General features: G+C 39.5%; 1 protein-coding gene across 28 annotated transcripts in view; it reads left to right on the plus strand.

Moving 5' to 3' along the window:
• Nucleotides 1–27,297, plus strand: part of Camk2d (calcium/calmodulin-dependent protein kinase II delta) — a 263,575-nt gene that overhangs the window by 201,385 nt on the left and 34,893 nt on the right. For 7 of the 28 annotated variants that reach the window (XM_017590604.3, XM_017590613.3, XM_008761452.3 and 4 more), the window contains 8 exon segments: nt 1,731–1,825; nt 3,200–3,322; nt 4,101–4,184; nt 5,072–5,114; nt 8,408–8,445; nt 12,506–12,565; nt 14,760–14,801; nt 17,227–17,275. In XM_017590604.3, the coding sequence (XP_017446093.1) occupies nt 1,731–1,825; nt 3,200–3,322; nt 4,101–4,184; nt 5,072–5,114; nt 8,408–8,445; nt 12,506–12,565; nt 14,760–14,801; nt 17,227–17,275 (534 nt within the window). 28 annotated transcript variants of the gene reach the window in all.

Below are 27,297 nucleotides of genomic sequence, written 5' to 3' on the forward strand. Positions count from 1 at the left end.
TCTTATGGAGAGGAAAGGGGAATAACATTTGAAATGTAGGTAAAGAAATGTATCTAATAAAAATTAAAAAAAAAACTAGCAGCTCCTCAGGGAACCAAAACACTAATGTATGGGCACGTGGCAACATCCAAGATAAAGTATCATCCCACCACATGGTCGTTGCTGGGTCAGCTTTGCTGGGTGGTTTTGTCTGCTTGCTCCTCAGTTACAATGATCAGACCCAGCCAGGGATCTGGGCATCCTAGGCAAGCATTCAGCTTCAGATTGTCTAGCTACGGGCTAGATTCTAAGAAGCTATATCAAACTGTGTTCTGGAAGTAGACAATAAAATATGGAGGAGATTAGACAATTTTCTTCAAAGCCATTTTAATTCAATAGTGACTTTCGCGTGAATAATTTCAGACTAATAGACAAGAGCTGCATTAGGTCTCCCTCACCAGGGAGCTCCAAGAGCCAAGGGACCCCAGCTCTCAGGGGAGAAACAGGCCCAAGGCATCTGGACAGAGTTCCACCTGCCTCACTCTTCTGCCTTGGCCTTTCCGAGTTTAAGGAAGCAACAAGGGTGAAGCTTACAGGTGAGGCTGTAGGAACCTGAGTCCTTCCTCTAGCAAAATCTACAAAAGAAACAAAGACCTTGGCAGGTTAGTAGTATGTGAAAAGCAACTAGAGGATATTTTAAGTCAAACAAAACCATAATTTTATTTCTGGAATATATACATAGAAGGCTTCAGGTAAAATTCACAGTCTATGAGTATAGTTTTTATTTAAATATTGAATTGCACGTTGACTAACTTATAAGTGCAATTACTCTTGGGTGGGCAGCATCCAAATCTACAGACTGAACCGTCATAAATCAGATACTTGGGGGAAGAAAACACAATTATATCATTGAGTGTATGCAGACTTTTTCCTTCTCTAAACAACACAGCACTGCACATCCTTTACAGCATCGTATGGCTGTTTTAGGTTAAGTAATCTGAACAGTATCTCAAATACAGAGAACTGCATCACTTAATGATTTCCACAATTCTATCAACGTGATGTAAGCATGCACAGATGCTGATATCTGTGAAGGGATCCTGGGTCCTGGCCCCTCTGTGTACCAACCATGCCTTTAGTTATGTATTTTTGCAATAAATCTCAAATTGCATTCTGACTCTGTGCTTATGACTTTGGATGTTGCAGGCAGTTTCTCCCTCCTCTTACTTTCCTGTAATGTATGGTTCTTTGGTGAGGTCTATTTGATAGAAAAGCTTTTAGTTTTGAAAATGCATTATTGAAGAGAAAATGGTTATGTCTTTTTATATGCTAGCAGCATCTCAAGAGACACTGGTGTATTTAGAGCACAAATTTGCAACCAGGGCACTAGAGTCAGCAAAGGTCCTCACTGTCAGTAGATAAGGAAGTAGATAGCAAAAAGTAAAGTAAAGCATCGACCCGTGTAGAATCTTATACAGAAAGATGGAAAGCTAAACCGACCTCTGAAATGAAGGAGCGTTTCATCTTCAGGCGTTGCCCTACTTGCCTCTTTACAATATTTGCTCCACAGGGTGGACTGACAAGATGTCAGTGTGGAGCACAGGAGAGAAAGGAAGAGCTATCACCCTCCAGAGAGGAAGGCTTTAGAACAGGACACAGTGTGTCTCGCCGAAGTCATCCCCATTGCTAACCTCTGTCTTCATACCGTATTGGTCAGACACATAACTCATTGTCTGTTACGATCTCCTCAGGCGTCATCCTCTACATCTTGCTGGTGGGATACCCACCCTTCTGGGATGAAGATCAGCATAGACTGTATCAGCAGATCAAGGCTGGAGCATACGATGTATGTATTAAGTACCCATATGGCTTGGGTGAGGGTTGATTGGTTTACTGCCAAGAGCAAGGGTTATTGTCGCTATTTATTTAATAATTTGATAATCTGTCATTTATCAACTAGTGTGGGGTAAATTTGTCTTAGCCTATGAAGAAAGTTTTATCTGGTACAAAATATACTTATCAAATGAAAAGACAGTTAATTATCAAAAGTAGTTAGCATAGGCATTGGGTAGAGGGAAAAGGTTTCAGTGTCAGACCACAAATTTCAAGTCGTTATAGCTAGACCCAAACACATCTTTATTAATCAAAACAGGAACCATCGCAATCAATATATTTTTGACTGTGAGAAATATGTTTATTTCTGTTGCATAAAAATTCATGAAGTTTTAGAAAGCATTTCTAGATTCTGTTAGTTGTGAAAGTGTTATCTAAATGCTTAAAGATGTTTGGCCATCTGGGGAGAGGCCAGGTGGCTGTAACAGATGAATTAACACTTCATTGCCCAATTCATTCAATGTTTGGAGTATTGTGTCATATGCAGGGGTGTTGTCATAAAGTTGTAGGCACTGCAGTTTTTGTTATAGCCGGTCAATTTTCTGAGCACACTTCTCAGATGTAATGGGAGTCAGGAAGCTGTGGTGGATCTGATTAGCAACAGATCACCAAACCATGGCCATAGTCTTTTGTGAGTGCAAATTTGGCTTTGGGGAGTGGTCTGAATCTGCTTCTTGGTCCAGCCACTGTCCATTCAGTTGCTATGTACTGTCCACCCTTCTTCAAATGAGTGTGAAGGGGAAATGATGTCTTGTTGGGTAGAATGAGAGATCATGACAATCCAAGATGATTTCTTTCTCCAGTCAGCTCATGGGACGCCCACTTGCAAAACCATGGCTATCTTGCAAGCATTACTTCTAGTTAAGTGTTTTAGGAATTTACACATTAATATTTCAGACATGTTCACACCAAATCCAGTGGGTCAAATTGAAAATAAACATGACCAACTTTATCTTGTTAGTTATTTTCTTGGTTGCAGTAGACAGTAGTATGAATTAATCTATTTTTATATAATTTAACTTTTATAATGGGAAATTTTATGAAGCAATGCACTCTTTATAAAAATGAGGAATATGTTTGCCTTTTCTCTACTTGACTCTCTCTCTCTGAGTGTGTGTGTGTGTGTGTGTGTGTGTGTGTGTGTGTGTGTGTGTTTTAAGACAGGATCTCACGTATACTAGGTGACCATTTTCTTATGTCTGAGGCTTGCCTAAAAATCCTGATCTTTCTGCCTCTGCCTCCCCAATGTTGGGATTAGAGGCATGTATGAACACGTCTGGCTTAGTGTCTCTATTTTTAAAACCTTTACTAATTTCTATCTTTGAAGTTTCCATCACCAGAATGGGACACAGTGACACCTGAAGCCAAAGACCTCATCAACAAAATGCTGACCATCAACCCTGCCAAACGCATCACAGCCTCTGAGGCCCTGAAACACCCATGGATCTGTGTAAGTCACTTTCCCATACACCCCAGGAGCAAAATCAAAGAATAAACTTCTAAGTCATTTTTCATGGGCTTAAAATAATCTTACAGAAAAAGATAAACCTTAATGCATTTTTGACTTGAGGTATTTAAGAAATGAATTTGTAATAGCGAAAACCACCATTGCCGGTAGCAAACATTAAACTGCACAAATTGCTAAGTAATATTGTCTGCAGTAAGCGGAATGAGTAGCTCCCATACCAATTATTGAAAAGACTTATGAGCAGGGACTAAGGAAATGACATGAAGACTTCCTGCATCCCAGAAGGGAAAATTTTACAAAGTCTAATTCTCTATCACTAAGCAGCCTTAGAAACATGTGAGGTTTAGAAGCTAGAGATAGTTTTACATGGTACAGGATTGTTTGACTGTCTTGTAGAAGCCCTAAGGGAAAACCAAGGAAATTGTAAGGGAATCTGAAAACTTCTGTAAATGTCTAGGGTTAGGACAGACTGCTAAGTAAGGGGAAGTTATTCTAGTAGAATGTGAGGAGATGCTTGCTAAATGATGATCTGAGAGGTTAATGATCTTCATCTCTGTACCTTCTGTTCATCAGCGTGTGAGCTCAGTCACTGTTAGTCTTGATGAAACCAGGGGTTTTTGAAGGACACTCTGGCAATCAAATATTTGCAAGTTGACAGTACTCGTGTAGGCACCATTAGTAAAGATTGGATGAAACTGAGACTCTTTACTGTCCCTGGTACATTGTAAATATCAAGTCCCTCTTTCTCCTCTTCCTTTAGCAACGTTCTACTGTTGCCTCCATGATGCACAGGCAGGAGACTGTAGACTGCTTGAAGAAATTTAATGCTCGACGGAAATTGAAGGTAAGAAATTCGACTTTGTTGTGGGAGGGGTGAGGGGTTTGATTTGGTGAGCTGAAAACTACTGAAAGCAGAAATCTTTCTTGCATTTTTTATTGGATATTTTATGTATCTACATTTCAAATGTAATCCCCTTTACCGCCCCCTCCATCCCCTCTCCACCCTCCCCCTGCTTCTATGAGTATGGTCCAGCTCACTCCCATCCACCCACTCCCACCTCACCACCCTGGCATTCCCATACACTACACTGGGGAAACGAGCCTTCACAGGACCAAGGGCTTCTCCTCCTATTGATGCCAGACAATGCCATCCTCCGCTACACGTTCAGCTGGAGCCTTAGTCCCTGGGAGCTCTGGGGGTGCAGGGAATGGGGGGGATGGTGATATTGTTGTTCTTCCAATGAGGTTGCAAACCCCTTCAGCTCCTTCAGTCCTTTCTCTAATTCCTCCATTGGGGTCCCCATGCTCAGTCCAATGGTTAGCTGAAGTCTTAGCCAAGCTTTTAGCACTATAGATCTCAATAGTCAGTCCTCCTGGATCGAAGGGAAATGGAGCGTGTTCCATAATCAAGCCTGGGATGCAAGTCAGCTGGATGGGGCAGTGTGTGCTGTGGTTGCTTTCCTTAGAGAAAGCAATTGTTCAGTTTGATAATCTAAACATGGCTCAGAAAATTAAAGCTATCCAAACATCCTGAGAACCACAGGGTAGGGCTTTCAGGAAACAAATAAATAAAACAAAGCAAAAAAAAAAAAAAAAAAAAAAAAAAGAGAGAGACAACTTGAAGTCTGCAACTAAAAATAAAACCCAGAGCTTTGTGGGCCCTAACTACATGTTTTAGGTCAGAGATTTGTTAGGGGCAACTATGATCAATTTCTCTTATTTCTTTGATAGGGTGCCATCTTGACAACTATGCTGGCTACGAGAAATTTTTCAGGTATACATGTTTGAACTTTGCTCTTTGTCCTCTGACCTTCTCTAATTGAGTGTGTGTGTGTGTGTGTGTGTGTGTGTGTGTGTGTGTCCTTAAGAGAGTTAAGAAAGTCTAATAACTACAAATGGTTAACACACACACACACACACACACACACACACACACACACACACACGGGGAGACTCCTCATACTCCTGCAGTTCTCTGTAGGACTCCACTCATTCTGGACACCTAGGTCTCATATGTTGTGGCGGTCACACAAGTATGATACGTGTGTCTCATTTTTATTGATATTTCACAAAGAACCATGAGGATGCTTTTTTGTCTAATTACTATAGGGAACTGCGATAAGAAAGACTTTAAAATGAGTAATTCTGTGGAACCCAATTCTTACAAGCCTAATTTCTTTTCAACTAAGGTAGTGACTTCACATTCGTTAAGACTAATTACAAGGACTAAGGCTGTCTAATGAGAAATTACAAAGAGATGGCCAAATGGGTACATGGGGATGTCATCCGATAATAGTATTCCTCAAAATGATTGCGTGGGGGATAGGAAAAGAAAAAAAGAAAAAAACTTGCATATGAGCTAAATTCAGCCACGAAGTTTCTTTTCTCTAAAAGTGATTTTCCACGATGGATGTAAAGCGTGTATTACTTCCAGGAAAGTATTTTTGTCTTGGAGTCCTCTTGGGTAGATTATGTTAAAAACAACAACAACAAGGCATTCAAAAGTCAGATGTTGGCAAGTGCTAACCAGACATGTATGGACTGGGCTGAGGCAGCAACTAAGTTACATTAAATAAACTCATACTTTAGGGGAAAGTCTTCAGGGGGGGCATGTCTTTAATCCCAGCATTCAGGAGGCAGAGGAAAGTCGAACTCTGTGAGTTCAAGACCAGCCTACTCTATGTGGAGAGTTTTAGGCCATTCAAGGCACAGAGTGAGACCCTGTTGAAAGAATGAAAGAAAGGAAGGAAGGAAGGCTGGCTTAAAGTTTAGATGTTTATTCTTCAAACACTTGTCAAAAATAGCGTTACTTTTGTTTTGGGGTGGGATTGTACAGCAGTCAGTGCTCTGACTTTGTTTTGCCCAGTCAGGATCTTAAAGTGATAATCAGCTGGGCACCATTATATGAGTATCAGACAGGCTTCAGTCAGTTCCTAGTTACTGTTCAGACCAGTGTTTACGGGACAGCCCTCCTTCCCACTTAGAAACACCATGAAGCATGGGCCGGTGAGCACCAGGCATACAGGTCCCGCACAGTGACCAGTGCTACGCATCCAGGGCCTGTACTGCCCAGCTGTTATGTGTTCTGTCCGATGTGTTAAACCATGCTGCTGCCTTTGTCGAGCTGGTTTCTAGTAAATGTGATTGATGTTTATGTGCGTGAGCTTAATGTCAGGTCACGAAGCATTAACCAATGTATATGACCTTAGACTAAATAGATATTTATTTCACCACAACCCATGAGCAAGTGAATCACTAGAAATAGAGGGATTTACATAGTATATGTTGTTACTGAAGAACTTCCTTTTCAAAGATTCTCCGGAATTAAAATCATACGTTTTGTTGAAATTTTAAATATACCCTTAAATGTAAAAAGGGTCTTTATTAATAATGTTAATACCCACTTATCGATGCTTTAATTTATGTCGTGTTCCTTTTCACCGCTCTGCAAACTAAAAGCCATGACTAATATGTGGATTTTTGTGTTACCTCTGAATGTTTTTGCATGAAAAACCAACTTTTGGACCCACCCCCTCTGTGTCGACTTAACACCATGAGACTCAGTTATATCCTGTAGTTCCTTCGTGTGGTTCCGTTTTCATTTCGAGTATTTCATTCATTCTATTCATTACCAGATATACTCTTTAAAGTAAACGCCCATACGTATGTGATTATAAAGTTGTTTTTATTTCTTCTTTTCTCCCTGAATGTGGAATGTGTTTCTTGTGAGGTAAGGCGGTATCACACAAGACGGCTCTGCATCTCCCAGGCCAGATTGCTGCTTCCCTCAAACCATTGTCTTCTCTTTGCTTGCTATTGCAATCCAAATTACCCTGTTTGCTCTCCAGCCTGATAACTGCCACAAGAGTCCCCACGTGTCCCCTTTTAACCACAGGCAGAGAGTACCGTAAATATTGAATAACAGTCTCCATTGATAAACTTTAATAGCTTTGTCGCTAAAAGCGAGGTAAAATTAATATTTGTGTCTTTTAGGTGGACTTGAAACTGAAAACCAAAATAACGCCCCAAACCAGGGAAATAGCGATAAATGAAATGTCCCTGTGGTTTTGTTGCAGCGAGGTGTTTCATTTCAAATGTCATACTCGGTGTGCTTAAATGACTGTGTATATTAACATTCAGTGGGCCTATGTGCTTGTCCTCCATACTGTGAGTGTTATACACCAGTGTTCTAGAAATTATAGTTATGCTGGCTGTTCACTGTATATGCACTCATATTTAAAAGGATGCTTTCTAGTTTTCACAGGCTGAAGAAATTTGGAAAAAATACAAGCAATTGCTTAAATGCCCATACAAAAAGGACATTTCCTATAAGAACCAATCTTTTAAGATTCCATTTCATTTAGATCTGGTTCCAGATATTATGGTGTTTAACTTTTCATTTCAAAGGGCTTTAAGAAGCTTTTGTATTCTGATATTGACGTCTAAAAGAACACGGAATGCATTTTTATTACCATATGCTGAGCATTTAAAAAATTTGCTCCTGGCCAATAAGGTACCATCTGATTTTATATAGATATTTGTGTCTTCAGTCCAACTGAAGTTATTTGATTTTTTAAAAAAAATACAGAGAAGACACTGGTTAGCCAGAGCAAATTTTTGCGAATGAAATTTCAACCTCTGGAAAGAGGAGCTTCAATGGCAGAACTGACATGGTCACGAGACACGGTGAATGAACGTGAAATCGGTCTGTCAGCTGGTGTCTCGAGACTGAAACCAACTTTCTGGATTATGAAGGATAGTCCAGCGAAAGTTCCAGTATCCTTTTCAGAACCAACAGTGAAATAAAGTTCAATCCACAGCTGGCAAAGTGCTCAACTCCATGTCACGAGCTCTATAAGAATTTAGTTCTAAATTTGCTGGGTCAGAATCAGAAAAGCGATACTGTATTTCAGTGTCCCGTAAGCTCTCGCTCATCTGTGTGACCTTGACGGTTAAGCGTGTGTTGCCCATAACTCGGCAAGGGCGCAGGATAAGATCTCGTGGTTTGTCCTCTCATGGGGGGGTTTGTGGATAACTCTCTAAAGCAACTTCACTCTCATTTTGCAGCAGCCAAGAGTTTGTTGAAGAAACCGGATGGGGTAAAGGTAAGTTAAGCGGCTCTCTTAAACTCTCTCTGACTTTCAGATGCTTCATAGTTTAAACATTACCTGCAAATCCCAAGCCTGCATAGTTTATGTACTCTACAGTCCTCAAAAAGAGAGTGCAGGCTGAAGCATGAGAGACTTTAATACACAGACATGATTATCATGTATGATATTCTTTTTACTTGATTATGTATTAACCACGAAAACCAATATTTTAGATATAGTTATTATATAAAGTGAATGTTTCAATCATCTCTGCTTCTCCACATTCACAAACCACTCTGCTGACCGACGAACCTGCAAAACCCAAATGCTTTTTCAAGTGATTATGATGTGTACTTGAAGCCCACAAAAATCTGGGAAAAGTTTATCTGAAAAATCCAGGCTTCACTGACAAAGTGTACGTGCTTGGGCAGCTTCTCTAAAACCCATGAGTTCCTTGAATTTTGACCCTAAGCATTAAAGATGTGCTCTTGGTGCTATCTTGATCAGACACTAGGAAAATCTTCCAAGGAAGACAACAAAATATTTTTACTAGGCCTGGAGAGATGGCTCGGCGGATAAGAGCACTGACTGCTCTTCCAAAAGTCCTGAGTTCAATTCCCAGCATCCACATGGTGGCTCACAATTATTTGTAATGGGATCTGATACCCTCTTTGGGTGTGTCTGAAGTGGTAGTATACTCACATATATAAAATAAATATATATATTTACTTTCTTGGTTATGGAACTAATATAATACAACTTATTCCTACCAATAATATCTTGTTTACAGTGAGCTTATTTTTAATAATGTAACCTTATATTTGCATAATATTTGTTATCTTCTAGAAATCACCTAAATGTCTTGTTAATCATTTTCTTTCTCTTCCAATGACAGACGTGTACATTCCTCAACAGGTCAACACTCTTGGGAATTAATTAATATTCTAACCTTTGAACTTGACCCACCCACCCAGGTGGTCAGTTCTTATTGAGACATGGAACATAGGAAATCATTTGCTGGGTCCTAAATTCCTTACCTCACCACCTGTCTGAGTGTGACTTAAGAATTTTTATCTTTGGGGTGACTGAACTCACTAGACTGCCGCTTCCCGTTGTTCCTCAAGCTAAATGTGTCTTCTGCTGATTTCCCTCGTTAGATTGCAATAATGACAGTGGATGTCTGCCTTTTCCCTGGTATAACAATGATGAAAATGCGAGGAGTTTTACATGTCCAAATGTTTCCTTCTGGGTTTTCTGTACTGCTCGGTGCTGGAGAGCTCCCAGGTCCAATGGACAGTTATTCTCACTGGTATCCTGGTACAAAAGCACCATTTCCCTCCATCCAACCTATAAACACCTCTTCAAGAACAAAATGACTATGTATCCCATGCTTTGATGCTTTAACATTCAACAGGTCCTGTTTTTTTGTTTCTATTTTTGTTTTTTGGTTTTTTTTTTCTTTTCCCCTCTTCCTTTCTCTTTGACTGGTCAATTCAGAAAAGGAAGTCCAGTTCGAGTGTTCAGATGATGGTGAGAACCTGTGTCTGCCAGATTTCTCCTACCTGGAAAATGCACACTTAGAAGTGAAAGAGTCTCATATACCTGAGTTAGTGGGAATAGAAAAAGAGCATCATAGGTCAGCGCTAATCTGCACTCATAACACGCTACTCCACGTTCACATTGCTTGGTTTTTCTCTGATAAAGGTTTTCAGTAGACAAGAACTTGAACCCTTGTCCACATGCCCGTAATGCGTTTGCCCATCTGTGTGAGCAAAACCGGGTTTTCTATTTGAAAAGAAAGAAGCCAGGACATAATGAATGCTTGCTAGCACCAGAAAAAAACAATGCTGTAGGGTTGGGGTTGTTTTTTTTAAATCAATCGTCATAATTACTAAATTGATTCTGACACAACTTAATACAGTTGCCTTGGGTTTACAAATAATGTGAAAGTGATTTCGGCTTCAGCCCATTCTAGCTAAGCTTCTGTAAAAGAAGTATGTATTAACCTTACCTGAGTAAATACAATTCCTTATTCATGTTTTCTGAGACTAATACTGTACTGCTGATTGCATTCAGGTTTCAAGCAAGAAACATACATTGCTTCCATAATGTACAGTACATACATTCACATGTACATTTTAGTGACAACTATGGTTGAACGTGGTACTTGATAACTGACTCTTTAAAAGTTAGTTCTTCTGGTTTTTACTTAGAAGTTTCCCTGTTGTGTAAAAGACTAACGTCATAAATACTTCCAAAAAAGGATGCTGTGTGTGTCGTTCATGTGTGAATGTGGATAAGGGTCCGGGTGGTTGTATACTTCAGCCCATAAGTTTGGGTGCATTTAGATAAAAGTGTACACATTTTCACTAAAACAAAGCAGTTTTCAGGAACTACATCCTCCAGGGAAGGCATCTTTCCCCTCAAAACAGGAAGAATAATCCAGATTATTTCCCTTCCATTTGATGAACACTAAATGCATTTAATCACGAGGTCCTGATGACTGGACAGGAAGTTACTGTGTTTCATCAAGCACTCTTTCCCAATAGAACGTTACCTTGGGCATCCCTCTTTTTTGTGTAATGTAGCTTGAAATAACAAGCACATTCTGATCCCTCTTCAACAGACACCCTTAAACCTTTACCTCTGTCCATTTTTGGCTGTAGCAAACCTCTTGTGTTCAATTGACCTAAAGCAAAAATTCCAAACCTATTTTCAAACTGCAGGTTGGTGGTTTAATCTTCAATAAGTTTTAGGTAAAGAAAATTTTCTCTCTTTCTGGATGCCACAGAGCATTGAATAACAATGCTATCGGCTAATTGTGTGACTGACATAAGCTTATTAAATAATGGTCATACCAATACCACACAAAGAAGAATGAAAAGAAGAGTGAAATATTATATACCGCAATTAATTGTTTCCTTTTGCCGTCTTCTCAATGAAAGCCCCCAAACAGCCTAGAGGCATAAGGTTAAATGACCCAGGAAGCCCAATAATAATGACTTGTGTAGTCACTTGTAAATAGCCATTTGATATGCAATCCCTGTTCCTCTTTAAGTCCACAGGTATATTTATATTTATATTAAAACTTGGAGTATATCCCTTTAGAAAATAATATAAATGACTACATAATTTGACTGTAAAAATGAATGCAAATTTAAGTTTCTGTTTAATAGCCATAATGTAATATGTTATGCATGGGTTCAAACTGATGTTGATTATTACATTTCAGTATTTTACTCTGTTGTCCCAAACTCAATAAAGTTCCAAGCTCTCATGTGTCAACAAAGAACCTTTTTCTGTGAGACATTGCCATATTTATTGGCCCTAAGAGCATCTTTGAAAATATGGCTCCAATTGTAGTAATTACATCCCCTATTAAGGACAAACTCACTTGTGTTAATATAAGGGCTTGGTCCCACTGGATGTACTCGGCAAGAATAACAGAACGATCACAAGCTACTGAGGTGTCTCCAAGCAACTGTGAACAAAAAAGTCCTTTAACATAGAGGCTACAGAATGGAGTTTGATTTCTCCCACTTACTACTGAAGATTCCTAAAGGAGACCCAAACTTATCATTTTCAGTAGAACACTTTAATGTTTGCATTTTGTCAGAAGAGGCAGGATTTTAATTGGATGAGTAGTAAACAAAGTATTGAGCGCTCCCCAGGGAAAAGTGATCTATGAGAAGGGAGAAATGATAAAGGTATATGTTCATAGCAGTGAATAATTGCCAGCCTGGAACAGAATCTGCTTTCAAGAGTATGAAACCGGCTACAGCCTCATCATACTCTGAAGCCTGGTTTGAGTTCAATGAAGCCACTCAGGGAAGGCAGAACACCCAAAGCAGCCACAGATGATGGCATTCTTCCATCACAGACAGGGTCCCAGTCTGTGTGTGACCTTCAGTGACTAAACATGCTCTTCATTTGTGTCAGCCATTATAGTCTTTCTCATCCATCCCCAGGGGCTTTTTACTCTCGTGTCTGTATTTCTGTGTAAACACGCTACCTGTAGACATTGGCTACCAAGAAGACTAAGGCATCTCTGTTTCTATTTTCTGCATATCCACAGATAAACAACAAAGCCAACGTGGTAACCAGCCCCAAAGAAAATATTCCTACCCCGGCGCTGGTATACCTGGACTCTTGTACCCTTCTTAAATCCTGCATTGTTTGTTGTTGTTTCTCTCTTTCACTAAATCAATATCTATGTATCAATACTTCATTTGTTGTTGGTTTTGTTTGTTTGTTTGTTTGTTTGTTTTGCTTTCAAAAGATAGAGGAAGAGAACTTTATATTGTTTTGTTGTTGTTTTCTTTTCGTGAGATCATTGTCAAGCAGTGTGCTTCTAACATGAGGCTTCTCATTTCATTGTGCAACATCATGCTTCTCTCCGTCCGCAGTTGGAATTCTTGCATGTCGGCTTGGAATCACAGTAGAATGTGCTTTGGTTACTCTTAGCTCTTTCTGGTGTTGATTGCTACTGATCGTGCAATGGTTTCTCTTTCTGCAAAGTACGTGTTGACATCAAGGAGAGCTAACAGGATTCTTGCAAGATGACATGAAAAGTAGACCTTATTCAGAGTTCCCATTTCTCTCCCATTGAAAGACAACCTTGGCTTTGCAAGACTTCACTTTCTGAGATAAAGAGGCACTGCCTACATCAATGCTCTTTGTCTGTTGTGTTTCAAATTAAGTTGTCACTGTTTCACTTTCTTCCACAGAATGGAAGTGTATACCTCAGAAGGTTAAGCTATCAGAGACAGTTTGGTTCATTTTAATTAAATGTACAGAAGTAATAACTTAGTTCCTTCCACACATTGGAATAGTGTATTAAAATTCAAAATCTGAATACTGACATTTAATACATGGGTTTTATAATTTGACTTATGATTCCTAGAACTTACTTTTATTCATTACTGTCACCAGACTGTTATTGCCATTGACTTACAAATGTTAGGCATTACTTTAATTGGGTTGACCAGTAGGCTCAATTTAAGAACATTTGAAGGAAAAGACATGTAGAGATAGAGGGTTATCAGGACTGAAAGCATAGCTCAGTGGGAGAACATTTTTGTATCCTAGAAGAGACCTCAGTGTTCAATCCCTAGAGAAAAACATATTTTCTTAAAAATGGGTTAAAAAAAAACAAAAAAAGGCCAAAAAGTTAGCACATTATAAATAGTAAAGTCAGTTTCGCAGCTGAAAAGGAAAGAAGCAATGGTTGGATTTTTCTAAGGGTGCTGTACAGGCTTTCCCTTGGGGAAATGCCTGTGGTGGGGAAGACTGGCCATGGTTATAGTAACTCACAGGTGCCATGGTAGCCGTTAGTGGATGCAGTAAGCATGCTATTGTTGTGTGAACACTGTGTCTTTTTTAAATTAATATTTGAATATAATTTTCTGCTTAAGAATTTTCTTACAAAAAGTAGGTGAAATTAATAGTTTCTTTATGGAAAAACATTGCTATAAATACTAAATAATAAATTTTATATAAAATGTGTCTTCACAAAGAATTTGATGTTTTCTCGATATTTCTATCTATGGTGTTCTTGGCCACTTTCTGTGAGACAGACAGACATAGAGTATTCAGTAGAGAAGAAAGGAAAGCTTAATAGTATAGATATGAAGTTTATAAAGCAGAAATTTTATTTTTATGTGATTAGTATAGGATGTATCAACAGTGTTTCCAATGATTGCATTTTATTATTAGTTCTAAAACATTTAAGCAAACTTTTTAAAAGTATTTTTTAGAAATTGTTCATGTGCTTTATGTGTGTTCTTTTGAACAGTTTTGTGGGGGAGAGGGGTTGTTATTGTTGATGTTTTTAAATGTGGTCCAGTGTTTCAAGGGTATTCAGCTGTGTGCTGGTTATAATAACATCAGAGTTGAGTCCCAAGGCAATACAGCTGGGAAAAATTATCTTCACAAAGTTTTTTGATATCTTCTCAGATATTTCTATGTGTGGCACTCTTGGCCTGTGAGACAGACAGAAATAGTTTTCAGAGGAGAAGAAAGGAAGTACTGCCCGGGTGAGGGCTGGTGAAACAGTGACTGCCTCTTTAGGTCTCCAAACTGCAAAGCCTGCTCAATCACCTATCAAGAATAAGGTCTTTTGCATGCTGCTTCTAGGGAGGTGTGTGATCTCATGGGCTCACCAGAGAGGCTTCCACAGAGATCCTGTCAGCTGCTGACAATCCCTTATCTGGCTTTAGCTCTGTCACTATTTAGTCTTGTCTGTTGGCCCTCTCTGCTCTGTCCCACAGACCAGTAAGAATGTACTTACCAAAACAAACTGTTTCTTTCTCTATTTTGTTCTCGCTCAGGAGCCCCAAACTACTGTAATCCACAACCCTGATGGAAACAAGGTATTCAGAGAGAATCAACCCCATTTGCTCTGATAAGATTACACATCTCATCAAATGCCCTGTGCAAAACCCAGTCATTATCTCAAGTGGGAAAGAAAAAAATTATTGGCCATCTTTTCACCACATGCTCTTTCAGGCCTAATTTAATTCTTCTGGAATTATCCATAGACTTCCTTCAGATCAAAATGAATGACAGTATGAGAGAGAGAGAGAGAGAGAGAGAGAGAGAGAGAGAGAGAGAGAGAGAGAGAGAGGAAGGGAGAGAGAGAGAGAGAGAGATCAATGATCCCTTAGTCAATTAGAAAATGGAAAATGGAGTAAGGGTCAGGCTAAACACTTGCAAAGTCTTTGTGTCGAGATGACTGTGTATCTTAAGCTATTCTGTGTGGTCCTTTTATTTCTCCATGTCTGTTTGTGCATTGTACAATAAACACAGCTTGAAATTTCAGAATTTCTTGCTATCATCCCCATTGTCTTCAAGCATAATGAGTTTATAGGTTTTTTTTTTCTAAAACACCATGTTGCTTTTGAGCTTTTCCGTTGTCTTCTGTTGTCACAGTGGTTTTGTTGTTTCTGGTTGCTTGTTTTTCAATTCCCTGTTGTTGATGACATCACTGGTGGTGTTACTGTTTACTGTGAATTTGAAGAGAATCGGGGAGTTCCACTTTTTGTTAAATATGTTTGTTGTCGGTATATATGAATTATAGTAACATACATTTAAGCAATATGCTGAATGAAGACTAACGTGTTCCACCTGTTGTAAGCTATGTGTATACTGCGTTCATACCAACACTCACATACATGTTTGAGAGATAAAATGAGATATGTTCTAAATGTATTCTGTTTCCACTTATAACTTGTTATACATTATTATATCTAAGGGAGGAAAATGCATCAGACTTTTCTAAGATACTGCATAAGTCATGGGTCTTTTCCTTACTCTAATCATTAAGGATCGAAGGATAAGGAAATATATTTCATCTCTGGTTCAATATTTAGTTGACCCATGTTGAAACCATCAAGTGTTTTATGTCTTCATCTGACATGTACATTAGTGTCATGACTCTGGAGATGTTCTAAGTCCCCAAAAGATTTGAGGTAGTCAGGACCAGCACATATGAGAATAATGCCTTATTGGCACTACCAAAGGAAAGACCAGGCATAGCAGCTGGAGTGGACACTGCCATAATTCTAGCTCTGTAATTTGTAAGAGTTGCTGCATGCCATTCATTGCTTACATGAATTCATTTTCTTTAAGTGCATGGGATTAACCTTCATTTTTGAGATTAAGTCTGAATGCTACATCACATTAAGGAAATGCATGGGTGCTTTTCTTTGGTTTTATATGTGTGGAGTCTCTGGACATTACTTAGTTTATCTCTTTGGTTTAAATATTATATATGGTACTTATATAAATAAATGGCTTTCTAAAAATACCGAATCTATAAATGGACACTGACTAGGATTTTTTTACTGTCCTCCAAACCCTGTTTTCCATTCACTGAACATATAGCTATTAACTGGAATTTCGGTCCCAGTTATTTTCAGCTCTGGCCTTTACTCATTAAATAATGATTACTTGTGAATACTACAATATTTCTTTACTAGAAAACATTTTATTACTAAAGTGCAATAAAAACATGGATGAAGCTCCTTTAAGAATCATCCCTCCTCCAGCAGCTGCAGTGCACTTGTAAGTGTGTCTGCTCCTCTTTCTCTTCCTTTGCACTTTTACCAAGACGTTTGTCTCTTCATTGTGGGAAGAGGTTTCTTTTATAACGACCACACTTTCTGAGTTAGGAAAGAATGAAAATAAGTCTAACTGACCTTGAAAATAAATTATTCCTTATGATTACAGTGTCCTAAAGATAAACCTGAAACTCTGACAGCTACGTTCAGCCCGGCTCAGCTTGATAGTCCGAGCTTCTGAATCAGATGATGGAATAAACTGCTCCACTCAGGTGGAGGGCAGACAAATAGCAATTTCTCTACCTAACACACTGCTCGGTGCAAGAACTTGCTACTTACTGAGGTTCATTAGGGATAAAACCATGTATTTTAAACTTCAAATTTATTCTGCAATAATATTCCACTTCTTCTAAACACACACTGTGTGAGGCACTGTGATGTGAACTCATGCAACTCTTAAACTGCATACTTCTCCTGCTTGTACAAATCACCTGGATTTATCCTGCATCCATGACTAGGCAACCAGAGTACTCCCTTTGAAATGTTTGCAGCATACAGCATATGACATCTCGTTTCTGTTGAAAGTCACTTGATATATGTGTCCATTTGCATGTCGGCATATGCACACAGCCTGCTGGAGAAGTTTGCATGATATGTATGTTATCACCAGCCAAGTTTGTCATAAGAACTAGCTCTCTGTCGTACAAAGCTTAAAACTGTGTTTTCCTCTGCACAGGAGTCAACTGAGAGCTCAAATACCACCATTGAGGATGAAGACGTGAAAGGTAGGCCTGAGCCAAAAGGTGGGGAAGCCCTAATTCAGAGGGCCACGTCCGTCATAGCGAAGCTTGTTCCATAGCAAAGCTTACTCAGTTTAGACTAGGAAGAAGGCTTATCCCAAATGAAATGAGTATGAACACTACTCTGAATAATGAATCACTCTATGAATATGTCAGCTTTTCCACATTTTATGGGTTTTAAATTTAAGCATGTATTCTGCACAAGCGCATTGTTGACATGACGGCCAACGACTGACTTTAAACACGTCAGTCAAAAATAGCATAAAATACATATGTACTTTATGTGTGTCCTTAAAACCTGTACAGAAAACTGTGTTCAAGATAATGTTCTGAAGAGGTGGATGAAAATATTCTAATAATTTTTTAATGGTCTCCATTGAACGCCAATGGAGCTTTGGGATTTTGGAAGCCTTTTTGGCTTACGTTTCATATACTTTCTCAATATAGTCTTGACATCCATTTCATGTTATTTGTCAAAGATATCCAGCTATTAAAATCTCAGAACCACCACACAAACATGCTCAACACACGGTTCTAGTTGACTGTACTTCCGTTGACCACATGACTGGTTTTAGAGTGTTCATTGGCTCCATTTCCTTGTGCAGCTTTGTGTTCTCATTGTAGCTCAGTGTGTAGTATCCCTTCCTTTTCAGAAGTTCGCTTGCCTAGAAAGCGTTCCGAAAAGAAATTATGATAATAAAGACCTTTAAAATAAGCACTTAAAGGAGGATAAAAAATATTTCAAAGACTTGAAAACTGCAATTCATCAATTAGCTAGATCTTAACTGGGAAATACCTTGTGTACAAATGTCACTAAAAGCTGTAATTTTTTTTAGGTGGCATTAATAAAACAGTCTTGAAAATATATGTACTTGTGTTATAGAATAAATACCCAGGAGTTCTCAGGTCAAGAAGAAAGATGGACAATTCAGGAAATGAAAGTGGCTTGCAGACCACAGTTGGCAGCTCGTTTCTTGGTTTAGTGGAACACTGACTGACACTATTCCCTGTGTATTACTAGAGCACTGCCCTACCTCTCTTAAAGGAAGCCACTCATTGTTTCTTAGAGTGCAAAAGTAGGTATCCGTGTTGAGGATACGATGAAGTCTGCTTTTCCCACTGTTGCTGTTGAGCTGACGTAATGTTATGAATCATTGATATTACATAAAAACATATGTGTTACCCAAATAAACAGATGCACCATTTAGCTTTGCCAGTGACTCAGGACGGATCATCTTGTGTTCTAACATTTGCTTTTCAATTAAATAAAATGTTGCATGATTTTGATACCAGCTTATGTAAGTGTTTGGTGGACTCTCCCAGAGAGAGTCTAGGTTACTGTGCACCAGAACAAAGAACTGAGCAAAGTCTGATGCAGCTGAAGTAAAGACCATTTATTTAAAAAAAATTAGACTTTCAGCAGAGGAGAGAGATCTCAGAGCTGGAATAGCCCTGCTTCATGGAGGGTGGGAATTTCATATGTCACACAATGTGAGCTTTCTGGCTTTTTCATAGCCTAATTTTTTTTCACACGTGCTCTGTTACATGCAGTTCCACATATGGCTTCATTAATTCCATATTATAAAGAACACCGTAGCACTCTGCCTGTGAGTGGCGTGATTCTGCTGGCCTCAGCTAAGGGTACCCTGCCTTTCTCTTTTCCAGCTGCTGTTTTTCTCATACATTCACTTGTTTTCAGTCTTTGCTGAGGTCTACAGGTCCTAGTCTCTGCCCTGCTTCCTGGTCTCAATTTTTAATCAATGTTTAAACCTATCCGCTATCCACCAGAGGAACTGGATCCTTAAATAACAGAGTATAGCAAAGGGAATACCAACACCTCAGTGTATGTAGTTCAACCACCTTGGACATTTTCACACCTTGGTAATTATGAGAATGGCTTTAATTTGCAATGTATCTCATCTGAATTTGATTTGATTTGAAAATCAAAACACTTGCTCAGGATAACTTTCTTCCATTTATAGAAATATCTGTGTCTATTATGAGTCTCTCTGTTGAACATGAGAGCACACACCAGTAATCTCAGCACTCAAGACACTGGGGCAAAAGGATACAGAGTTCTAGGATAAGAGTGATATAAAATGAGGTCTCGACCTGCCCAGTAGACATCATGAGGCCTGTCTCAAAATAAAATGAATCAAAGTTTCTCTTGAGAATTTGAAAAATTGAGGCAGTATTTGTTTTTAGGGTTATATTGAATTTATACACACGAAATATTGCAGTTCCACATATGGCTTCATTAATTCCATATTATAAAGAACCCGTAGCACTCTGCCTGTGAGTGGCGTGATATAAGTGGCGAAATTAAGAATAACATCAAGATTAAAAAGAGTAATATAAGATTAAAGGAAATATCTAGCTAATAATTGAGCATAGGGTGCTTCATTTGTTTTCGGGAACCTAATGAGCTCGATCATGCTAGTATAGACCACATAGGCCTCAGCTGTCTTCCCTCTAAAACATATGCAGCCTTTTGATAGCTGATCCTTTTAATGTTGATAGATTCTAGACACCTTTAGGACAAGACGTTGTCTCAGAAGATCACACAGGCACCATTCTAGAGATAAGGAGGTAGAAAGTGAACAACTGGAAATGATTTTAATGAGTTTATTTTATTGGTGATTTCTTTCTGCCCATGCTCTCTGAGCAAGATTGTACGCAGTGTTGTTACTCAGGTGAAGCTCCACCGCGACAACAGACTCATCTAGACAAGTTGATGTAGCATGGTCCTGTGTGGCTTTCTCCCATGAAACACATGTAGCAGCAGCACCTATACTTACGTCGCTTCCTGGAGGCACATGGTCCTGGACTGGATATCACAAGCTTCCTATACCAATGCCTAGTTCTCATCAGCCACACGGGAAATGAATGTTTCTGTCTTCTCTCTACTGCAGAGAGCATGGGTGGCTCCCACGTAAGGTGACCTAATCAAAGAAAAAAATTAAGTACATCAACTTCTTGATGGTAGCAGGATTACCCATGAGGCCAACCGTTGCATAAGGAAACTGGAGTAGTAAGCAGATGAGTGGGGCTTTCTAGGCAGGGAATTATGGATCCCTCTGGATGCCAGGTTGGAAAGAGGCCTGTTTTCATTTAGGTCTACTTGTTAAGTTTCCCTTCACAGTGGCTTCACAGTCCCCAAGGATCCAGGACTCATGTTACTTTTAAACTACCTACGTGTATCTCAGTCTGTTCATTCATTCAACAAATACTCACTGAGTACATACTTTTCAACCGAGTGCTGAGTGGGTCAAAAGATTTCAAAGATGTCGAGCTGGAACATGCCTATGTGTGTTGTGCGTGGAGCTCCTTTCTTAGGCGATAGACCCATTTCTCCTAACTCAATAAATAGCAAAGAAACATGGAGAAAGTGAGACCCTATGATGTAGCCAAGAATGCTTTGGCTTGGTTTGTGTGGAGTTTTTGTTTATTTTGATTTGTTTTGTTTTGTTTAAAGCTACTTAAGAATCTGAATATGATGGTGCCTTCCTATAATCCCAACCCAGGGGACGGAAGCTGCAGGATTCCTAGTTGAGGGCTAACCTCAGCTATGTAGAAAGAGCCTGTCAGAAAATAAAGCAAACATGAATAACGGAACAAAACTAAAGTTTCACATCGCAGCCACCTGTTCATTCCCCAGCATCCAGTCATCCAGAGGACTTGCCGTGTTTAATGATCTTGAAAATCTCCCATAGTTCCTGTTCTCTTTATTCAAAGGCAAAGTGCTCACATCCTCACAACTTACTGCCAACGTTTCACACAACTTCCCAATATTGTCTTGTATTTAGAAGCTGGATACCATTTCTGATGCCGTGGCAGGAGGCCCAGCAGCTCTTCAGTGTCATGGAGAGTTAGTAATAGTTTGAAAGTTAATGGTGTCTTAGCAAAGGGTAGTTATGGCCATAGACACAAAGCAGTCATCACCATGGTACAAAATAAAAGTTCCCATGCTAAAACTAACTGTTCTCAAATTTTTTAATACTAAGCCAAAATCGTTGTTCTGCATTTTGGCTGCATCTCTAACTTTATATTAACTTCTAGTTTTATTAACTAGTGCCCCCATCAGCCTTTCATAGTGACTGTCACATCTAACAGTGCTCCTTTCTGTAGGTATAGGGGCGCGTTTCCACACTGTCTGCATTTGAAGACTGACCTTTGGTTTGTGGCTGTAGCCACAGTTTGCAGGCCCTGTCGCTGTATGCCACATTGCCTCTCCACCTCCTAACACACCCAGCATCATTGCGTGACGTCAGCTCCTTCCTGATGAGCACACGTCTGTTTGCTCCACCTGATGTTCTTTCCCGGCATGCCAGAGTGGGTGCCACCTGTGGAAGTTGGGCTTCTGTATGTCCTTATCATCTGTCACTCATCCTGCTTCCAGCATGCCACTTCAGCTCACCACCCAGCAGCCACTCACTTGGATATTTGCTGCATGCCCTCCACCTTGCAGATCTAGCCCAGTGCAGCTCAGCACAACAAGCAGAAATCGGTACCTCTGAGGTTAACTGACAGGGACTGCATCCTTGCTCAACGCTTTCTCTATTTCCTGGGGCGATGGTCAAGAAGCTGTATAGGATGCTTCCAGAAGGCCCTGTTACAGACAAAGATGCTGGAGCCTTATGACCTGCATGGGATCTGGTGTCTGGTAACACCCACTGTCAGCTCCTGAGCTAACCTATCAATCTCTTGGTGAATGAGCTTTGTGTACGCGTCCTGGGAATCTGCAAGTTAGTACAATATGATCATTGCTTTTAGATTCCTAATTCCAAAATTTGGCTTTTGATGTCTTTAAAGAAAATAATTTGTCCACTTGCATGTCTTACTTGCTAATATTTAGAATTCTAAAGGATCAGAAATAGAGAATTCATGCAGAATTTACTCCATTCTAACCTGTAATGCATAAACATTTTCATTCTCCTTAAATTTTTCTTCTTTCTAGCCATTCCTCTAGTTTACCTAAAACAGTATAGACTCGCTCTTTTTCTCGGTACCAGCTGCCTCCTGTCGAGCTTGAACCGTGCAGCGATCAGTGCCCGTGCACTTCACACTTGTGCCAGCAGCCCTCCTGACGAAAGTCAGGGCCAAACCGATGCCGGCCCAGTTAAGACAAAGAGAGAGCCGGGGAGAACTACATCTCTATAATAGAAAAACAAACTCTCTGTGCTTTAGTAAACTGTGGGCTTAGAGGTTCTATGAATAGCATTTTTTTTGAAGTTTTATAAAACCTAATTATTTTACAAACCTTTATGAGACCCTGGGTTTAACCCCCAGGGGAAAAAATGTGTGTGTGTGTGTGTGTGTGTGTGTGTGTGTGTGTGTGTGTGTGTGTGTGTGTGTAAAATAACATAGCACTATTTTATAAAATGTTCCATGGATACTAAACACATATACAGCCAAGCCCCACACCTACGTGTTCTCATCTGCAACATTAACCAAGGATCCAAATTTGGTGGGGGCTCTGTCCCCAAATAAATGATGTCAAGAAAAGTCAAGCAAAACAATGTTGAACATGCAGGACATCATCATCCTTCCAGCCCAGGCAGGACAAGTGTTTGTGTCAGTTTCCCTAATGTTAGGTATTATAAGGCAGTGGAGGTGACAAGTACAGAGAGGGATAGGCAGATCCATTCAAAGCGTCCCATTTTATACAAAGGACCTGAGCCTCCTTAGATCTTGTTGTCTTCAGGCATCTATTCTCTGTGGGTACGTCTTAAGATCCTGTCTGTCGGCTTCTAAACCCTGATTAGGTTAGGACTTCTCTGTGCTTCCAATTGACCTCTAATAGCACAATTCAGATCCCGAAATCACTACCATAGCCTTTTAAGCTTCTCCCTACACTACAGCGATGTAACGCTATTAACAGAGTGTGTGTCACAAGTTCTAATGTTTGAAGCATATGTGATAATATAAAACATTATCGATGTTAGCTATGTAAGCTACCCAAAATGATCATAAAAATGCATTTAATTCCAAGCTGAAAAAACACAAAACAGTTAGACAAATTGGCGCATTGCGGAGAATATGTTTATAATCAGAAGCCTGCGCTAACATGCATACCTGTGTGTCGGTCGCACTATAAACTGAGCAGTTTAAACACATTCTCGTACAAACTCCATGGGGGCACAGTTCATTTTCTGAAATTATCATCCGTGCAAACTTATGGTAAGTTCTAGGGGCTGGAGATTGGGATTTGTGGGTACAACTGCATAAATGTGAGGACGTAAGTTTGCATCCCCAGAACCCACATAAAAGCCGATTACACATACCTGTCATCCTAACGGGGAGATGGGAATTGGAGACAGGAGAACCCTTAGAAGCTCTCAGACCTACCAACCTGCTGTGCAAAGCTAAAGATTAACAAATAAAATCTGTCTTGACCCAGGTAAAAGTGAGAAAGAAAGCCTGAGATTATCCATTGACCCTACATGTACCCATCCTATGAATAAGGCAACTTTTAAACTTCCTATCTAATAGTCAATAGTTGAACTCTTTGTTTCTGTGTAAAAGTTAAATCTCAATTAGTTACTGGTTTCCTTACTATGGATTTTGTATAATTCTTTAGTTACTTGAAAGTCTATCTCCTTCTGACTGTGTACTGTTTCCTGCTAATAAATACATCTAAAAATTCTGTAAAGCTATATGATTATATTGTGATTCTTCCTGTAAGTGAAATAACCCCAATATATCTTCTGCAATGAATTTTTAGAAAATTCTTTTTTCAATTTATTAAAATATAATTACATAATTTTCCCCCTGTTCTTGCTCCACCTCTCCCAGGTCCATTCTCTCCTTCTTCCCTCTCAAATTCACAGTCTTCACTTCTTTAACCATTGTCTTTACACGTACTTATCAATGAGTCAACATATAAGTATGTCCTGCATGTGTTTATTTCTAGGGCCAACCACTCTGTGTTAGCTAACCAATCAGGAAACTCATTCCTTGGGAAGACTGATTCTCCCACTCTAGGAAGTTATTACTTGCTGTAGCTCTTCAGCTAGGAGTGGCATTCCATAAGACTTCCCCTATCTGTGTTGGGATGTCAACTGTTGTTGGAATTAATCAGGTCTGGTTTAGACAGCCATTTTGCTAAGATTTCATGGTCGCGGCTTCCCTGTCATGGCTAGAAGGCACAATCTTACAGTGGATTTCACAATCTCTGCATATGGTTCTTACAGCCTTTCAGCCCTTTCTAAGATGTTCACTGAGCCTTAAGCGCCAGAGTGGTGACCTTGGTGTTTTAGTTTGTCTCCGTCACCTCCGCTTTCAGTTAGATGGTCTCTGCATTTTGATTATTGTAGTTTTCAGTAATGGCCTCCTCCTGCTCCTGCTGCAAAAAACGAAGGAGTTGCTTTCCTGAACGGTGAGAGCTGCGCTCTCTTCCTGAGCAAGATCTTTGAAATTCCGACTGCTGAACAGTATAAATACAAAGGAAAGTGGTGTTGGTAGCTTCTCCTCTCAGATCCATGTGTGGTTGGCTGGGTTTGTATGTGGATTGGGCTGATTTGGAATGCGTTCTGGAGACCATCTTCTAGAGTCAGTCACCAGAGAGTGAAGTGTGATCAGAGCACTTAACTGAAGGACAGGAGTATAGGAAACAACTTTCTATACATCTTCATGCTTTAGAGCATCCATTGGAAGTGAGTTAAGCATTTGGAAGTACATGAAAAGAAGTAGGAGAGATGTTGTAGATTCAGTCTCAAGATTCTCGTACATTAATGCAAAAGTTAACGTGACTATGTAAAGCATGGGTTTCGTGGCTTTAGAAGCACGAAGTCTGTGTTTATTGGGCTTTGATTTTTCCTTCGCATAATTGTCTAGTCTATCACTGAAGTACAGAAATTTCATAAGAGTATTACTGAGGTAAGGTTCAGTTTATGAATCAGCTAAAAAGAAACTGCTTATTTTCTTTTTTGTAATGTTCTTCTGAAAATTGAGTCTGTAGAAAACTACTGTCCATGAATGACATTCAGAACCACTTAATCCTCATTGTTTTTATAGTAAGGGAGCCAAGGTTAAGTGTTTCCAGTTTTAATCATGGCTCTGCCACCTACTGACTACAAGAGCCCAGGCAGAACTAAATTCACCAAAGCTCCATTTTCATCTGTCAAAAGGAGACAGTGGCATCATTTTCAGATGCTAAATGTTAGATGAAAAGTGCTTGCTGTTCTTTCAGAGGACCCAGGTTTGGTTCTCGATACCCAAGTGGACACTTAGAACTATCTCACTCCAGTCTCAGGGCACCTGATGCACTTGTCTCTCTTTAATCCAGCACCAGGCTCACATGTGGTGTACATCCATGGACACAGGCAAAACGTTCTTACACATAAATTAAAAACAAACATCTCCAAAGAAATTGTTGAAAATCAGATCTTCTGCACCTAAAGGGTTTCCACGGCACTAAGCACACAGCAGCATTATAAAGAGCTCACCTGAATTCTGAGCATGAGGTCTCATGGGTTTCCAAGTATACAGGTAGGGATGCAGCCGTGCCACTAGGCCTCAGGTCTTCACAAAGGGCTGATGGCACACTCTTACAGTCAGTGCCTTTTTTGTACAAACATAAAACCCAGACTCTAGTTCAGACTGCAGTCCTCCTGAGCAAGCTCCTTGAAGATCTGACGACTGGACTTAGTTTTAAAAGGTGAAGAATTGCATTAAGAAGCAGAAGAGACAGATTCGGAGGAAATTCAAAGAATCATCAGATCTTACTATAAAAACCTATATTCAACAAAATTTGAAAATCTTCAGGAAATGGACAATTTCCTAGACAGATACCAGGTATCGAAGTTAAATCAGGAACAGATAAACCAGTTAAACAACCCCATAACTCCTAAGGAAATAGAAGCAGTCATTAAAGGTCTCCCAACCAAAAAGAGCCCAGGTCCAGACGGGTTTAGTGCAGAATTCTATCAAACCTTCATAGAAGACCTCATACCAATATTATCCAAACTATTCCACAAAATTGAAACAGATGGAGCCCTACCGAATTCCTTCTATGAAGCCACAATTACTCTTATACCTAAACCACACAAAGACACAACAAAGAAAGAGAACTTCAGACCAATTTCCCTTATGAATATCGACGCAAAAATACTCAATAAAATTCTGGCAAACCGAATTCAAGAGCACATCAAAACAATCATCCACCATGATCAAGTAGGCTTCATCCCAGGCATGCAGGGATGGTTTAATATACGGAAAACCATCAACGTGATCCATTATATAAACAAACTGAAAGAACAGAACCACATGATCATTTCATTAGATGCTGAGAAAGCATTTGACAAAATTCAACACCCCTTCATGATAAAAGTCCTGGAAAGAATAGGAATTCAAGGCCCATACCTAAACATAGTAAAAGCCATATACAGCAAACCAGTTGCTAACATTAAACTAAATGGAGAGAAACTTGAAGCAATCCCACTAAAATCAGGGACTAGACAAGGCTGCCCACTCTCTCCCTACTTATTCAATATAGTTCTTGAAGTTCTAGCCAGAGCAATCAGACAACAAAAGGAGATCAAAGGGATACAGATCGGAAAAGAAGAGGTCAAAATATCACTATTTGCAGATGACATGATAGTATATTTAAGTGATCCCAAAAGTTCCACCAGAGAACTACTAAAGCTGATAAACAACTTCAGCAAAGTGGCTGGGTATAAAATTAACTCAAATAAATCAGTTGCCTTCCTCTATACAAAAGAGAAACAAGCCGAGAAAGAAATTAGGGAAACGACACCCTTCATAATAGACCCAAATAATATAAAGTACCTCGGTGTGACTTTAACCAAGCAAGTAAAAGATCTGTACAATAAGAACTTCAAGACACTGAGGAAAGAAATTGAAGAAGACCTCAGAAGATGGAAAGATCTCCCATGCTCATGGATTGGCAGGATTAATATGGTAAAAATGGCCATTTTACCAAAAGCAATCTACAGATTCAATGCAATCCCCATCAAAATACCAATCCAATTCTTCAAAGAGTTAGA

Source organism: Rattus norvegicus, chromosome 2 (genome assembly GCF_036323735.1).
Source record: "Rattus norvegicus strain BN/NHsdMcwi chromosome 2, GRCr8, whole genome shotgun sequence".
NCBI lineage: Eukaryota > Metazoa > Chordata > Mammalia > Rodentia > Muridae > Rattus > Rattus norvegicus.